This window comes from Vulpes lagopus, chromosome 1 (assembly GCF_018345385.1).
Source record: "Vulpes lagopus strain Blue_001 chromosome 1, ASM1834538v1, whole genome shotgun sequence".
Taxonomy (NCBI): domain Eukaryota; kingdom Metazoa; phylum Chordata; class Mammalia; order Carnivora; family Canidae; genus Vulpes; species Vulpes lagopus.
Genome location: NC_054824.1, coordinates 110,601,625 through 110,618,763, shown reverse-complemented (window position 1 = coordinate 110,618,763; position 17,139 = coordinate 110,601,625). Strand labels below are relative to the sequence as shown.

Genomic DNA, 17,139 nt, shown 5'->3' with positions numbered 1-17,139 from the left:
GGTTCTCCTACTCTGCCATCATCCCTGCAGGGCCTTTTGGGGGAAGGGGTTAAGATCAAGATACTATAAATACTTGTAGTTTGCTTAATGTTTAAGAACCTTGGTTTGTGTTTTTGAGTGTCTTTTTTTAAATCATACAAACATTAAACTGGATTAAGAAGTCACAGTAGCCAGATAAATATTTAGTTGCCATTATAAAAATATTTTATACTCACAAAATAGGAAATTTTTTTAAGGAAATTCACAAAATACATTGAAGTAAAAAAAGGAAAACAATCATTCACAGTACTATTTTCCAAACACAGACTACTCTTAATACTTTGATAAGCCCTTTCTAGGTTTTTATTCTATGTTTAGGTGATTTTTTTTTAAGATTTTATTTATTTATTCATGAGAGACACACAGAGAGAGAGAGAGACAGACAGAGAGAGAGAGAGGCAGAGACACAGGCAGAGGGAGAAGCAGGCTCCATACAGGGAACCTGATATGGGACTCAATCCCAGGACTCCAGGATCACGGCCTGGGCCAAAGGCAGGCACTAAACCGCTGAGCCACCAGGGATCCCCTGTTTAGGTGATTTTTTAAAAGTTTTTTTTATTTTTAAGTTAATCTCTACACCCAGTGTGGGGCTCCAGCTTAAAACCTCAAGACCAAGAGTCACGTGTTCTACCAACTGATCCAACCAGGTGCCTCTGTTTAGGTGATTTCTAACAATTACATATACAAGTTTTGTGTTCTGCATTTTTCACTAGAATTGTTTTAGGTTTCTTTGTAAAAAGAAAAGTATGTCAGTTAGAGAAGTTTAGTTTTAGCTTAAAAGTAAAATAGAGAAATACATTTTCAGAGTTAGAAGAATTGTCTTCTGCATTGCTTTCTTTAGTACCAGTTTGTATGTATTTTGAATTCAGGTTTATCTAAATAATAAATTTACAGCCCACAGTGTACCATACCAGTCTTTTAAAGGTGAAATAAAGTATTCCCTCATCTCTCAAACCATTTTTGGGGGTCAGATTTATTGAGATATAACTCACATACAATATAATTCCCTTTTTTTAGGTTTATAGCTCTATGATTTTTGACAAACATACACTCGTATGTAACTACTACCACAGTCAAGGTAGAGAATATTTTCCCTTAAAAGTCCTCTTGGGTCTCTTTGTGGTTGAAACTAACCTCCTTCCCAAACTCAGCACTTGTCAACCACTAATTTGATTTTTTTCCTTATGGTTTTGTCTTTTTCAGAATGTCTTATGAACAGAATCGTACTATTTGTAGCCTTTTGTGTCTGCCTGATTTCTTTCATGCTTTTGAGATTAATCCCTATTATGCATATCAGGTTACTGCTGAGTAATATTTCATTGTGTGGATATACCACATTTATTTTTCCATTTACAAGCAGATGGACATTGTATTATTGCCAGTTTTTGGTGATTATGAATAAAGTTGATTTTGCTTTCACTTATAGGTCTTTGTTTTTTTTTTTAATTTTTATTTATTTTATTTTAATTTATTTATGATAGTCACAGAGAGAGAGAGAGAGAGAGAGAGAGGCAGAGACATAGGCAGAGGGAGAAGCAGGCTCCATGCACCGGGAGCCCGACGTGGGATTCAATCCCGGGTCTCCAGGATCGTGCCCTGGGCCAAAGGCAGGCGCTAAACCACTGCACCACCCAGGGATCCCACTTATAGGTCTTTGTATGGATGTATGTTTTTATATCTCTTAAGTAAATATGTAGTAGTAGGACTGCTAGGCCACCAAAGCCCTTTGATAGCCATTATCTGCCTAGGTTGTCAAGACCTATAAGGGAAAATCCAGCAGTACTATCCTCTTTTTATGACTGAAAAACTGAGAACCACTGTTACACAGAGCAGTTATGGGCTAGGAGTCTAGATCCTATAAATCTGACTCATTTCCTGTCTTCTAGACTATCATGTTTTTTTCAGTGATGTTCCCCGGTTTTAATAACAGTGTTAGCAAATATCTAGATTTGGCAATGGTTAGAGAATGGAAATATTTATCAGTAACCAAACACTGGAATATAAATAAGATTCTTCCTTAAGTTATTAGCTTTCCATTGTTGGCCTGGAGATTTCGAAGTTTACAAAATTAACTTTTTTCTTTCTCTTTTTTTAAAGAGAGTTCGAATGGAGAGGGTAGGGCAGGGGGGAGAGGGAGAGAGAAAATCTTAAGCGGGTTCCATGCCCAGCCCAGAGCCCATTGCAGGGCTCCATCTCACGACCCTGAGATGATCTGAGAGCAAAATCAAGAGTAAGATGCTTAACCAACTGAGCCACCCAGGTGTCCCAAAAAATTTTAACTCTTAAAGTCTAGTCTTAGATGAATACTACCCTTTCCCCCCAATTTATTTTGCAGAGGAAGCATAGACAATAGTAGACAATACATTTGATGGACTCTTGATTAAATAATTATGTAAAATCCTTGTCTTCTGGCCTTCAGAGATTTGAAATTTCTGAGATATTTAAGATTTTTCTAATACATTAAAATGTAATATATTTTAAATTATTAGACTCTACCTAAAACTTTTCATTCTGTCAGATTTTCATCTCATACTGGCTTTTTTTTAATTTTTTTTTTTTATGATAGTCACAGAGAGAGAGAGAGAGAGAGGGGCAGAGACACAGGCAGAGGGAGATGCAGGCTCCATGCACCAGGAGCCCGACGTGGGATTCGATCCCAGGTCTCCAGGATCACGCCCTGGGCCAAAGGCAGGCGCTAAACCGCTGCGCCACCCAGGGATCCCTCATACTGGCTTTTTAAACGGCTTGCCAAATTCTTTCTGGATACTCATGCTGGTCCATATAGGGTAGCCCAAATGTAAACATTACTATTTCCTCTTTAGTATAAAGTTTTGATTTTTTTTCCATCATAAATTTATTGAACCATGCGATTACTTCACAGACATCTAGCATAGTACTTGTTGTGTGTTCCTCTGACTCCAGCATGCAAGAGCAGTGTTGATAGAACAGCCTTGAGTCAGAAAACCTGATGTCAGAGCCCCGGTTGCAGGAACTCAGACAAACTAATCACTAACCTCCTCCTCAGCCTTCTTCTCATCTGTCCCAAGAGCAACATCCATACTTTCTCTGAGAGTTGCAGACTAAGAAAGCAGATGAGATAGTCTTTAGCTGAAACAACAAAAGAATTAAGTATTAAATTCCAACTCACTGGTTTTGCAACTCTTAGCCAATGATACTTATTTACCTCTACAAGCAATGATTAAACTTGGGCAATAGCACTTTTAATCGTATTCAGGTAGAGAGTGAAAGATATAATAATGCCTTTGATTGAACAACCTAGAGTATTATCTAAGTTTAATTATGGGTTCATTCTCTCTAAGAAAGTAATAACTATAATTATTGAAATGCTAAATTAATAAGAAATAAGCTTTATATTTCTCATTCCAGTGTTTAAAAAACAAGAATATCTAACCAAAACTGGCATCAAATTTCATCCCCTTACTAAATGAATGTTGTACAAATTTTATAATCTTACTTGAAAAATGAGGATAATAACTGCCTTGAAAGGGCCTTTCTAAGAGTTGAGATAATGCATATAAAATGCTTAGAACGATGCCTGTTAGTATTATATAACGCTTACTTAGGAACTTTAGGGGAGGTAGTAGTTGTAATCATGGAAGCATTGAATCAGTCTTTATTTTGGACTTCTGTGAACTTTGCCTTAGGTTGTGATCACATGTTCCATTCAACTGAGCAGTACTCAAGTTTGGTCATTGTAAGGTTAGGAAAATATATAAATAGCCAGTCCAAACAGAAAAATTCCACATCTCAAGTCAGCCATCTTTTCTACTAAGTAGAAGAATAATGATGATAAAATTTTTGATAAAGAATAAGAAAGTGGGACACCCAGAAAGTGAAGGGGTCCAACCACATTTATCTGTGTCTGTATCTGCCTTGTGTCTGGGAGCATTTTCTACAGCAACAGCTTGACCTCCTCAACCTCCACTGGGGTCATCCATGGTGTCAGGGTCTAATAAGCCAGACCCACAACACCTTGCAGCATGCCCCAATGCCACTCTGCCACCCGTCTGTGCTGCCACATGTTTCTGAAGCCACTGCAGGTGGCAGAGCAGTGCCAGTGCATCCCGATGGTGGCCATTAAAAAAAAAACACCAAGATTTAAAAAAAGAAAAAAAAAGTGAACAAGATGTGGAAGGAATCAGGATTTAAGGTCTATTTCTGAATTTTGAATATACTATTTAAATAGAATATACTGTTATGCAGTTATTAAATTATGTTGACAGATTCTACTAATAGGGAAATGCTTTTTTTTTTTTTTTTTTTTTAGATTGGGAGAGTATACAATCATTATTTTGTTAAAAATGTGTAGGAGCTTACCAAAGTGGGTGGAATTTGGGGTGTTATTCCTTTGACTCTAGTATATATTTTTGAGTCGTTCATAATTTAAAAATACTGGTTTTTTTTTTTAAGTATCCCTTGACTATAACCTCTTTAGGAAAGACTTTCTGGTTACTGAAGATTCATTTAGGTCTTCATAACTAAAACCATTAAAGATAAAGACTTCTTTTTAAGTGAAGAAGACAGCTTAATTTATTTATTTTCTTAAAATTTATTTATTTTCTAGAGAGAGAGAGAGAGAGAGAGGGAGAAGCAGACCCCCTGCTGAGTGAGTAGCCCGGTGCAGAGCTCCATCTCACCACCCTGAGATCATGGTCTGAGCCAGAATCAAGAGTTGAGGACTTAACCAACTGAGCCACCCAGGCACTCCTCTGCTTAATTTATTTTATTTTTATTTATTTTTATTTTTTATTTATTCAGAGGCAGAGAGAGAGAGAGAGGCAGAGACACAGGCAGAGGGAGAAGCAGGCTCCATGCAGGGAGCCTGACGTGGGACTTGATCCCGGGTCTCCAGGATCACACCCCAGGCTGCAGGCGGCGCTAAACCGCTGTACCACCAGGGCTGCCCTCCTCTGCTTAATTTAAATGGAATAATTATTACTGTTTTTTGGTGATCCTTGATAATCACAGAGTTACTTACTGAGTTGGGGTTTTTTCCTTTTGTATTTCCAATACTTAGGTTCAAAGCATGTTAGAAGTGTTTTTTATATTTAGAAACATTCATTATAACCATAGTTCTCTTGCTGTCAAGAAAATTATAGTGTACATTTCCAAAGATCTTTATGACCGAACATTCAATAATGTGATTTTGAAAGACATGTAAAGTGAATAGAAAAGAATGAATTTGGTGAGCCACACATGGTTGTTATTCATCTTATTTACACATGGAAATTCATTGCTTTCAATTTTTTTCTTGACTTAACCATAGTCATAGTGCAAAGAGTTTCTATATATTTTTGCTCTCCTGATCTGCAGTGAGGTTTTTGAGATCCTAACTACCATATATTAAATTTGCTGGAATTTTCTTCTGGAAAATGAGAAGTTAAATGTGGGTTTGAAAATTGAAAAGGCGGGATCCCTGGGTGGCTCAGCGGTTTGGCGCCTGCCTTTGGCCCAGGGCACGATCCTGGAGACCCGGGATCGAATCCCACGTCAGGCTCCCAGTGCATGGAGCCTGCTTGTGTCTCTGCCTCCCTCTCTCTCTCTCTCTCTCTCTTTCTCTTTCTCTCTCTCTCTCTCTGTGACTATCATAAATAAATTAAAAAAAAAAAAAAAGAAAATTGAAAAGGCATAAATCCTGACTAAAAGGTTGGTTTGAGGATCTCATTTTCTTATTTTTGAATCTCCTGAAAAGAATACTCTCATGATGGGGATCCCTGGGTGGCTCAGCGGTTTAGCGCCTGCCTTTGGCCTGGGGTATGGTCCTGGAGTCCTGGGATCGAGTCCCACATCGGGCTCCCTGCATGGGGCCTGCTTCTCCCTCTGCCTGTGTCTCTGCCTCTTTCTCTATCTCTCTGTCTCTCATGAATAAATAAAATATTTTTAAAAAATATTGACATGAGCTATGAAGAATAGAGATTATTTGATATATTTTTAGGCTTATTTACTCTGTAAATGTTTTAATTTATGAGATTATTTTATTAAGACAAAGATTGTTCATTCTTTAGTAAGATGGAAAGAAAGAAAAGTACTAGTTGGCTTATTGTTACTTAGTATTCAACCAGGTAGCACAGTAATTTTTATCAAGAAAGACTTAGTCTGGGGCAGCCCAGGTGGCTCAGCGTCTAGTGCCACCTTCAGCCCAGGGTCTGATCCTGGAGCGGCGGGATCCAGTCCATATCAGGCTCCCTGCATAGAGCCTGCTTCTCCCTCTGCCTATGTCTCTGCCTCTCTCTGTCTCTCATGGATAAATAAATAAAATCTTAAAAAAAAAAAAAAAGATAGAGTCTTAGCCTGGTTTTTTGTTTTTTTTATTTTTATTTTGTTTTTTATTTTGTTATTTTAATAAGGCAGTAATAAAACTTACCTTCAAGTTATTTCCCTCATATTTTGGCTTCCTATAGCCTTTCCTTTTATATCCTATCAGTATATTATAAATCATTAAGCATATTACTAGAGTATATTATTCCATCATACTGGCATGTGAAAGTATAGGCATCTATTAAGAGGGTGTGAAATAGATTTAATCTTGAGGGCTACGTGATCCAGGCAAGTTGAAGCAGCTTTAAATAGTCTTAGTTTTAACCTTCCATTAGTTCTCAGTAATCTTAAGGTATCACCACCCTTTCATTCCAATTTAAAACACCTTACAGATTCATGTCGGTAAAAAGACATAATGAATGCTTTAATGACTCAGACTGGAAGCCATTACGTTGACATTCATTTTCAAATTATTTAGTATGATATACAGTAATTCATTTAATAAGCATTTGTTTAGAAACAGGAGAAATATATTCTTTGAATAAATTTGTTACTTTCTAATTTGCTTCTTTTGAGCTAGATAATGAAATTCAAGCAACTAAGAGAGTAAAGGGATATTTTCTATGTATAATGTAAATTAAAATTTAAAAGAAGCTTTATTTCTTGTGACTAAGTGGTAGCCTATCTAAAACTAAAAAACAAATATCAATATCCTTAACTCTGATGGTGTTTTTAAAAGATGTATACTCAGGAAACGTTCTCTCATTCCAAAGACAGGATAAACAGATTTTTATGGAGAAACAAGTCATAAAGTATATCTTTGGCAACTGTGATTTTTCTAGGTTTCCAAGTAAGCTTGAGTTTGTCTGAATCAAGCATCACCAGTTTTATGATGAAGCACCTGTACTTCTTTTTTTTTTTTTTCTTGTTTTAGCACCTGTACTTCTTAGCAAGTTCCTGCCCTTTTAGTCTCTCTGTAAGAGACCTAGCAAAGTTACCTAAGGTCTGCAGTACATGAATTCAGCCTGACTGGACAGTTCTGAAGTTTTAATACTGAAAAGAAAGAAGAAAAGAAAGAAAGAAAGAAAGAAAGAAAGAAAGAAAGAAAGAAAGAAAGAAAGAAAGAAAGAAAGAAAGAAAGAAAGGAAGGAAGGAAGGAAGGAAGGAAGGAAGGAAGGAAGGAAGAAAGAAAAAGAAAGAAAGAAAGAAGGAAGGAAGGAAGGAAGGAAGGAAGGAAGGAAGAGAGAGAGAGAGAGAGAAAGAAAGAAAGAAAGAAAGAAAGAAAGAGAGAGAAAGAAAAAGAAAGAAAAGAAAAAAGAAAGAAAGAAGGAAGAAAGAAAGAAAGAAAGAAAGAAAGAAAGAAAGAAAGAAAGAAAGAGTCTTAGCCTGTTTTTTTGTTATTTTAATAAGGCAGTAATAAAGTATTGCTGCTTGCATGTATCATCAGGCTACAAGTATGCACTTACATGAAACTAATGAACTACTTAGAAAATAGTGCAAATGTTGATTCTTGAAAGTGCTATGAAATAGCTAAGGGACTTGTGGAGAAGAAACAAGGAATTAAATATCAGTGTTGCAAAAAATCATGTCATACTAGAATGATGGAATGACTTCAGTAGTCTAGAAATGTAATAAGATAAACTTAATAGGGATAAATATTATGTTCTATGTTTGTTTTAAAAAAATGTATATGGTATCTGAGTAGGATAATGGAAAGCTGAGTAGGAAATGGTGGCTACAGGGGATCCCTGGGTGGCGCAGCGGTTTGGCGCCTGTCTTTGGCCCAGGGCGCGATCCTGGAGACCTGGGATCGAATCCCACGTCGGGCTCCTGGTGCATGGAGCCTGCTTCTCCCTCTGCCTATGTCTCTGCCTCTCTCTCTCTCTCTCTGTGACTATCATAAATAAATAAAAAAATTAAACAAAAAAAAAAAAAAAAGGAAATGGTGGCTACAGAATTTCCCTTCAAGTTAGCTTTGTTTAGGAGTGGCTGTCTGGTGGCAAGGACTAAAGGAATTACCTTAAAGCCTCATTTAGGAAGCAAAATTTAGTGGCTTAACAATAACCCTTTATTTAGCTCTTCTGTGAGTTGGCAGTCTGGGCCTTTATCAACTGTATGGTTTTTCTGGGCTCATTCTGTGTCTGTTGTCAGGGGCTGGTTGGTTGGAGGCTGGGTGAGATAGGGTGCTTCAAGTGGACCAACCTGCCCATCACAGAGTTACTTACTGAGTTGGGTTTTTTTTCTTTTTGTATTTCCAATACTTAGGTTCAAAGCATGTTAGGAAAGGTAGGTTCTGAGAGGAAGAGGAAAAGCACTCAGTGCTATGGAGACCCAGACTCAGAACTGACGTGTCACTTTCATCAAATTCTGCTGATTAAAGCTAGTCTGAAAATAAATACTGTCCTCCTGATCAGAAGAGCTGCAAAGTTTCATTGCAAAAAGGGTGGGTGGACACAGGGAGGGAATAATTGCTATCTTCTTTTAAATAGTCTACCACACTAAACACACTGCTTTAATATGTTGTAGGCCAATAAAAATAGCAGTTTTTGAAAGATGTTTTTATTCATACTCCACATATTGAGAAACCACAGCTCCCACTACAAACTGGCTATTCATTTAATTTGAACAATGACTAATAGCTGAAAAGCATGTTTTTTACTCCTACTGAATGATTTTTCAAGGCAGTATAGGGGGTAAAGTTATGGGTTATACAGTTTTTTTTTTTTTTTTTTAAAGATTTTATTTTAAGTTATGGGTTATAAAGTAAAAGATTTTCTCTATTTCAAAATAAGATAAGAGCATCCAAATAGATCACTGAATGCATCCAAAAGAAAAAAATCTGGGGTGCCCAGGTAATTCATTGTTTAAGCATCTGCCCTCAGCTCAGGTTGTGATACTGGGATCAAGTCTCATCAGGCTCCCTGTACGATGGGGAGTCTGCTTATCCCTCTCCTCTACTTGTGCTTGTCTTGTGCGCTCTCTCGCTCTCTCTGTCTCTCTCTCAAATAAATAAATAAATAAATAAATAAATAAATAAATATTTTTTTAAAAAGAAAATATAAAACTACTTGATGTTGTAGATATTTATGTTCCTACAAACAGTTAATGATCTTTAAAAAAAAATTATGTGAATGGTAGATTACTATAAACGCAAATGTGGAGGTTTTGCTGCAAAAAACTAACAATTTTAAATATAGTTTCAGATTTTGAAATTTAATTATCTTATTTGTAGGAGCTCTGCCAGTGCCGACCTGGAGAAGGAAACTGTTCCTGCTGCAAGGAATGTATGTTGTGTCTTGGGACCCTTTGGGATGAGTGCTGTGATTGTGTTGGTAAGTTGACATGCAGTAAAGCTTAATATTTATCACAGAATCTTTGTCTTTAAGAGACTTTAAAGAATATATGTGTATCTTATTTGTATAGAGTAGTGTGGGTATAAGATGTAGTAGGTATATAGAACATGATTGCATTTGCTTGTATTGAATGGTATTTATATATATGCACATTTTTATTTTTATAGAGAAAGGTCTGGAAGGAAATTCAAAGTACTTATTCATGGAAGGAGGAATGGAAGAACAATGGGAATTTTTTTACTTTTTATTTTTAATATCTCATACTGTTGAATTTTTAATAAGAATAAATACTATAGGGATCCCTGGGTGGCGCAGCAGTTTGGCGCCTGCCTTTGGCCCAGGGCGCGATCCTGGGGACCCGGGATCGAATCCCACGTCAGGCTCCCGGTGCATGGAGCCTGCTTCTCCCTCTGCCTGTGTCTCTAAAATTAAAAAAAAAAAAAAGAATAAATACTATAAAATAAATATAAATAAAATAAAAATAAATACCATAAAATACTGTTAAAATAATCTATAATTATATTAAAAATAGGTTATCTTTCTTCTATATAAAACTTCACTATGGGGTGCTTGGGTGACTCAATCAGTTAAGCACCTGACTCTTGATTTTGCCTAGGTCTTGGTCTTTGGGTGGTGAGATTGAGCCCTTGTTGGGCTCTGCACTGGGCATGGGGCCTGCTTGGGATTCTCTCTCTCTTTATCTCCCCCTCTCTGCCCCTCCCTGCCTCTAAAAATAAATAAAAAAATGAAAAGATTTCACTAAAGATCCTTGAGAAACCAAAAGCCTTTTTCTCTTTCTTTCTTTCTTTCTTTCTTTCTTTCTTTCTTTCTTTCTTTCTTTTTCTTTCTTTCTTTCTTTCTTTCTTTCTTTCTTTCTTTCTTTCTTTCTTTTTTTTGAGAAACTAAAAGCTATTTTTAAAGGTTTTCTGAGGAATAGTGCCCAAGATGTATTAAATAAAAGGGGGGGGGCACCTGAGAGTGGCTCATTTAGTTGAGCTTCCATCTCGATTTCTTTTTTTTTTTTTTTAAAGATTTTATTCATTTATTCATGAGAGACACAGAGAGAGAGAGAGGCAGAGACACAGGCAGAGGGAGAAGCAGGCTCTATGCAGGGAGTCCAACATGGGACTTGATCCCGGGTCTCCAGGATCACAACCTGGGCTGCAGGCGGCACTAAACCGCTGCACCACTGGGGCTGCCCCCATCTCGATTTCAACTCAAGTCATGATCTCAAGGTTGTGGGATTGAGGCCCCCTTTGGGCTCCACTCTCAGCAGGGAGTCTGTTTGAGATTCTCTCCATCTGCCTTTCCCTCTTCCTCTCCCCCCTGCTTGTGCTCTTTCTCTCTTGGTCTCTCTAAAATAAATGTTTAAAAAAAATGCAAAGTGTGCAAAAGTGTATTTATGGAATGTTATCACTTGTGTTTTTGAAAGAAAATTTACATGTGTAGACTGTTGATGGGAGAAACACTCATCATCCTCTCTCCTACCAGTTAACCCTTTTTCATTCTCTAAAACCACAGTTCAAGTGTCCCCTTGTCTCACAAACATTTCTTTTGACTGAGATAGGATCCTCTGTGCATTACTCAGATTGTCTGCTTCTGTTAGGTCATGTACTGCACACTACTATAATTGTTGTGTAGCATGTCTCTTCTAACATAGTATAAACCCTTTAAGAACAGGATGGTGTCATTTTGATCTTTTAAAATTAACCATTATTCTTATAAAAGTGGATTATATGTACATACTTGAAGTACATCCATGTCGTAATAAACAACCCCCTGGCATGCTTGTTCCCAATGCTTTGATCCTGTGTCATAGACAACTTCTGGCTCTTTGGTATTGTCTTACTTCCATAATTTTAAGTAATATCCTTATACCATTGTCTTGATTCTTTGATTTTTAGAAACTATTCATTGACTTCTTATGGTAGATGATAGTTTCGCTCTTTTCTTTTATCTTCCCAATACAGTTATCACTACTTCTAGTTAAATCAGTAATTACTTTAGCAATCTTTTTTTTTTTTAAAGATACTGCATTTTTTTTTAAGATTTTTAAAATCTTTTTTTTTTTTTTTTTTTTTTTTTTTATTTATTTATGATAGTCACAGAGAGAGAGAGAGGCAGAGACACAGGCAGAGGGAGAAGCAGGCTCCATGCACCGGGAGCCCAACGTGGGATTCGATCCCGGGTCTCCAGGATCGCGCCCTGGGCCAAAGGCAAGCGCCAAACCACTGCGCCACCCAGGGATCCCCAAGATTTTTAAAATCTTTAAAGACTACATGCTGGGAGCCCGATGTGGGACTGGATCCCAGGTCTCCAGGATCACACCCTGGACTGAAGGCAGCGCTAAACTGCTGAGCTACCCGGGCTGCCCTTTCTTTAGCAATCTATTGAATAAATTAGTGTTCCATAGTAGTTTGATGTAAGATAGTATAAGCACTAGTTTATTAAATGAATACTATTATTTTGTCTTTTTTTTAAAGATTTTATTTATTTATTCATGAGAAACACACACACAGAAAGAGGGGCAGAGACACAGGCAGAGGGAGAAGTAGGCTCCATGCAGGGAGCCCGATGTGGGACTCGATCCCGGGTCTCCAGGATCACACCCTGGGCTGAAAGCGGCTCTAAACTGCTGGGCCGCTGGGGCTGCCCTTATTTTGTCTTTTTTATATTGGAGTATACTTCCTGAAATATTTCTTAATCTTCTAGACTTTGTGTTCGTGTTTAAAATTTTGGCTTTCATTTTTAATTTCCAAGCACCCTCCTCTGCTTATCCTTTTTGGGGAGCATACTCTTCCTTTTTATAGATAAGATATTTTTCTTATCTTCCTGGGACTGTTAATTATGGAGTTGAGTTGTGGTTGAAGTTTTTCCTTCTGTTCTTTGCACTGTTTCCATTTCTTCAATTGACTGGTAATCCTTGGCCATCTATTGATGGATAAAAGTTAGGCATTCTGATCTAATTTGGAGCCCTGTGTACATAGACAGGGCATGGAATCTATTTTGCCAGTCAGATGGTTGCAGACTTTTTCACTGAGGAGCTCTCTGTCTCAGTATCTATAGATTTTTCTCTTTGGGATCATATAGCTTTTCAGGGAAGAATCTGATTGTCTTACCTGGGGTAGGGTGGGTGATATGGCTGGCTGCAAATGTTCGGGGGTCCTGTCGGTATTCAGAAAGCATACTGTCATTTCCTTTCCTTATTTCTTCCCATCCTCATCTCCACCCTTTACAATTTTTGATAGTCCCAGTCTAGGCCCTCTTTGGTTTAATTTTTCTAGGGAATAACCTATCATCTTCTACAACTGTGAGAGGAGAGAGGCAGGGACCGATTGGGAGGCATAACTATCCTCAAAAGAAGCTTGCTTCACCTTACCTGTTTGTCTGCAACTCCTGAATCTTCCTAGAGTTCTGTGGTGTACATACATTTGCCTGTGGGGGTGACTGCTTACTCTACTACACTTAGCTCTAAGGTTCTTCCAAGGTGGAATGTTTCCGTTTCTTGTTTTTCTGATAGTTTTGTAGTGAATTCTGAGAGAACTGGGACAGAGGTGTCTTTTCTCTGTCATCTTATGTTCATCTGGTACCTCTAATAGCTGGTATAGTTTCTGACACATAAAAGGTACTTCAGTGTTTTATGACTGTCAAATAAATGAGTTCTTACTGCATTAGTCTCCCAAGATGGACCGTTTATAGTTAATGCTCTTGATGGGCATTTTTAAAAAGATTTTATTTATTCATTCATGATAGAGAGAGAGAAGCAGAGGAAGAAGCAGGCCCCATGCCGGGAGCCCGACGCGGGACTCAATCCTGGGTCTCCAGGGCCACAGGCAGGCGCTAAACCGCTCAGCCACCCAGGGATTCCCCTCTTGATGGGCATTTTTTAAGTTTTGTTAATGAAAAAAAAGAAAAGAATGTTTTAATTATTTCAGAACATTAAATATATTTATTTAATATGTACAATGAAAGTAAAAATGAGAAAACAAGTCCTTTAACCCCTGAATAAGCATTTAATTTAACATGGATGCCAAATATACAAATATACTTTTAGCATTGCCTAAAATAATGTGTGTGTGAATGTGAATGTGTGTGTGAATGTGTGAGTTTGTGTGTGTGTTATGTTTTGCTCATCACACAATGGAAACAGTGCCATTCAGCTTATTTTTTTCAAAAGATTTATTTCTTTAAATGATGTCCGCATGCAATATGGGGCTCAAACTCACAACCCGGAGATCAAAAGTCACATGCTTCACAGACTGAGCCAGCCAGGTACCCCCATTCAGCCTCCTCTTCTAGGAAAATAGTTCTATAATTATGCTGAAAAAGAACACTTAAACTCAGTCATACCTCTACAATTCTAGAAGCAACTGGTGAGCTTCTAGGCTAGTTCATATTTAAAAATATAGGACACCTGGGTGGCTCAGTGGTTGAGTCTCAGCCTTTGGCTCAGGTCATGATCCTGGGGTCCTGGGATCAAGTCCTGTATCAGGCTCCCCATAGGAAGACTGCTTTTCCCTCTACCTATATCTCTGTCTCTCTCATGAATAAATAAATAAAAATACATATATTATTTACCTATAAGGATTTAATCACTAGTTTTGTTTTTTGTTTTTTTTTTTTTGTTGTTTGTTTGTTTTTTGTTTTTTTAAAGATTTTATTTATTCATAGAGACAGAGAGAGAGGGGCAGAGACACAGGCAGAGGGAGAAGCAGGCTCCATGCAGGGAGCCTGACGTGGGACTCGATCCCAGGTCTCCAGGATCACACCCCAGGCTGCAGGCGGCGCTAAACCGCTGCATCACCAGGGCTGCCCTAATCACTAGTTTTAAACTTCAAGTAAGTTCATACTGTAACTTTATCTCTCATTTAAAATTCAGTTAATCGGGGATCCCTGGGTGGCGCAGCGGTTTGGCGCCTGCCTTTGGCCCAGGGCGCGATCCTGAAGACCCGGGATCAAATCCCACGTCGGGCTCCTGGTGCATGGAGCCTGCTTCTCCCTCTGCCTGTGTCTCTGCCTCTCTCTCTCTCTGTGTGTGTGTGTGACTATCATAAAAAATAAATAAATAAATAAATAAATAAATAAATAAATAAATAAATAAAATTCAGTTAATCTTTCTCCTCTCTAGTATAAAATTTCCATCTTCCAGGTTTTATTTCTGTTTTGTTTTTTTGTTTTGTTTTTGTAAAGCAGTATTCTTTTTCTTATAAGCAGTTTTCTTCCACACTAGGCTCTTGTGATGTCCTCTGCAAATATGTGGCTGCTCCTCCTTTCTAAGTTGAAAACCACTCCCCATACTTTGGGGAACCTAAATTAGAGTACAGCCTTCCCTTCCCTTCCCTTCCCTTCCCTTCCCTTCCCTTCCCTTCCCTTCCCTTCCCTTCATTTTGAGCACATAACCTTGTCTAGCAGGCTCCTCCAGCAACTTTCCTAAGAGAATCTGTTTCTCTTTTCTGATTTTCTCTTAAGGTGAGAGTAGCCACCGTAGCTCATTTTTATCCTTGCTATTGAACATATTTCTCAAATCCTGTAGTTTTGGGATGCTAGATCCTTACCTGCAGCTTTTTTGGATTTGTTTTAGTGTTTGTTTTGTTTTTACCTTTCCAAATGTACACAAAAAGAGAGAGTACAAGGAACTGCTATGCACCTACTCCCTGGCTTCAACAGCCATACTTGATTCATCCATTCATTCAACTGTGTATCTCCATCCACCCCCCCCCCCCCGCCTTCTTTTTTTTTGGAGTATTATAATTTCACTACATCTCCAAAGTCCCTTGCTGTACATCTCAAGAAAAAAAAAAAAAGTAAATTTTCTTACACAATACAGTGTCATCACCATACGTAAAACGCTTAACAATTCTTCCTTCCCTCACCACCTTTTAAAATTCTAAGGACTTGTTAAAGAAACTAGTGAATAATGATGGAAAATATATCACATTCTGGATTTGGCTAATTGCTTCCCATATTTAACTTGTTATTTTGTCCTATTTCCTATAGATTGGAGATTAGATCTAAAGACTGATTAGATTCTAATTCAGTTTTGGGGAGGTGGGGTACAGTGGTAAATTATACACCATAATTGGTTATCCTCCAGTCTGATCCTTTCATGGTAAGTTCCCCATCAGTCTTTCACCTTATAGTTTCACCCTTCATTGATGACCTTTGCCGTTATCAATTTCATTAAATAATGATCTATTATCTTTCCTTCTTCATTTATTAGCTGGAATTATTCTGTATAGAAGAACATTTTTCTATCTCCTAGAGCCCTTTGGTTACCCTGAAATAAAGGATATATAAACAAAAAGTAAGATACTTAATTCTCTTTGTTCATTTTCAGAGTATTGACTTCATGCCCTAGCAAATTCCAGTAGTGTTCAATACATTTTCACTTTGCTTTTTGGTAGTTTGGGTGTGGGTGTGGGTGGGTGGTATTTTAAGTATCATTGTAAACTCATGGTTTTTTACATATGTTTAGTATTTTAATCAGTTGCTGTCATTGTTCTGTTTACTCAAATTGTCTCATCTTTGGTTAGTAGGAACCTCATCAACTTGGTGCTTGAGTCCTTTTGACATGACCTCTGTCCTCCTTGTTAGCTTTAGATAGGCTGTCCAAGGCTCCTCTTATATATCTTACATATGTAATTAGCCATTTCCCCAGGGGACTTTGGTTCCTATTAGAAGAAAATGGTAGGTAGAGACCACAGTCTTGCCATTAGGACTACTTGTTGCTACTACTAGCTTTCTTTTAGCCCTTTTTAGTGGGCAGAGCTAATAAATAGCTACAAGGGAAAAAACTTTTTGAGTCTGTAGTAATATTGCCAATTCAAATTTAAGATGACAAGGTCTTTACTCCTTTTGATTTTACATCTGTAACTCTCTCATGCTGAAATTTTTGGTTTCTAACAACATTAATACACTTACTTATATGCGTTATATGTAATACCTCAGTGAAACTATTAAGTAATGGTTAAGATTTCTTTGTCCTTGAATATGAACTAAAGATGTAAGCCCAAATACTATCTTCCATAGTCAGTTGGAGTATTTTCCGTGAGTGATTGATTATGTGACCAACTTGACATAAAATTAGGTTCATTTATTTAGTTTTTTTTTTTTTTCAGTTTTTAGAGATTGTTTATTTCCTTTTTTATTTATTTTTCTTTTGATTATGTAAAATATTTATATAATTAGACAAATGTATATAACAGTGGTAAAACAACTCATATCCATCTATCACCTCCACTCTGTTCCTTCCCTCAACTATAGATAAGGTGACCACAAAACTTATTATCTAAACTAGAATATTTTTGAGAGTTAAACAAAGACAGTAGGATAAACCTGAACCTGAATTGATCTGAATTGGCTCAAGGAACCTGGGATGAATGATTTCATCCTACCTGTGGCCATTGTTTAAAACTTTCATAGACATGTATATTTGTTAAACAAAACATTCATTTGTTACATAAAATGC

The 17,139-nt window shown here is 37.4% G+C and overlaps 2 protein-coding genes across 2 annotated transcripts in view; one reads left to right on the top strand and one right to left on the bottom strand.

The window, feature by feature from the left end:
- Positions 1-17,139, top strand: part of TWSG1 (twisted gastrulation BMP signaling modulator 1) — a 65,494-nt gene that overhangs the window by 22,443 nt on the left and 25,912 nt on the right. Inside the window, exon 2 of the mRNA XM_041771862.1 lies at positions 9,551-9,650. Within this exon, the coding sequence (XP_041627796.1) occupies positions 9,551-9,650 (100 nt within the window). The remainder of the gene's footprint in view (positions 1-9,550; positions 9,651-17,139) is intronic.
- Positions 12,300-17,139, bottom strand: part of LOC121500280 (glyceraldehyde-3-phosphate dehydrogenase, testis-specific-like) — a 37,693-nt gene continuing 32,853 nt past the window's right edge. Inside the window, exon 2 of the mRNA XM_041771874.1 lies at positions 12,300-12,836. Coding sequence (XP_041627808.1) covers positions 12,787-12,836 — 50 coding nt within the window. The 3' untranslated portion in view covers positions 12,300-12,786. The remainder of the gene's footprint in view (positions 12,837-17,139) is intronic.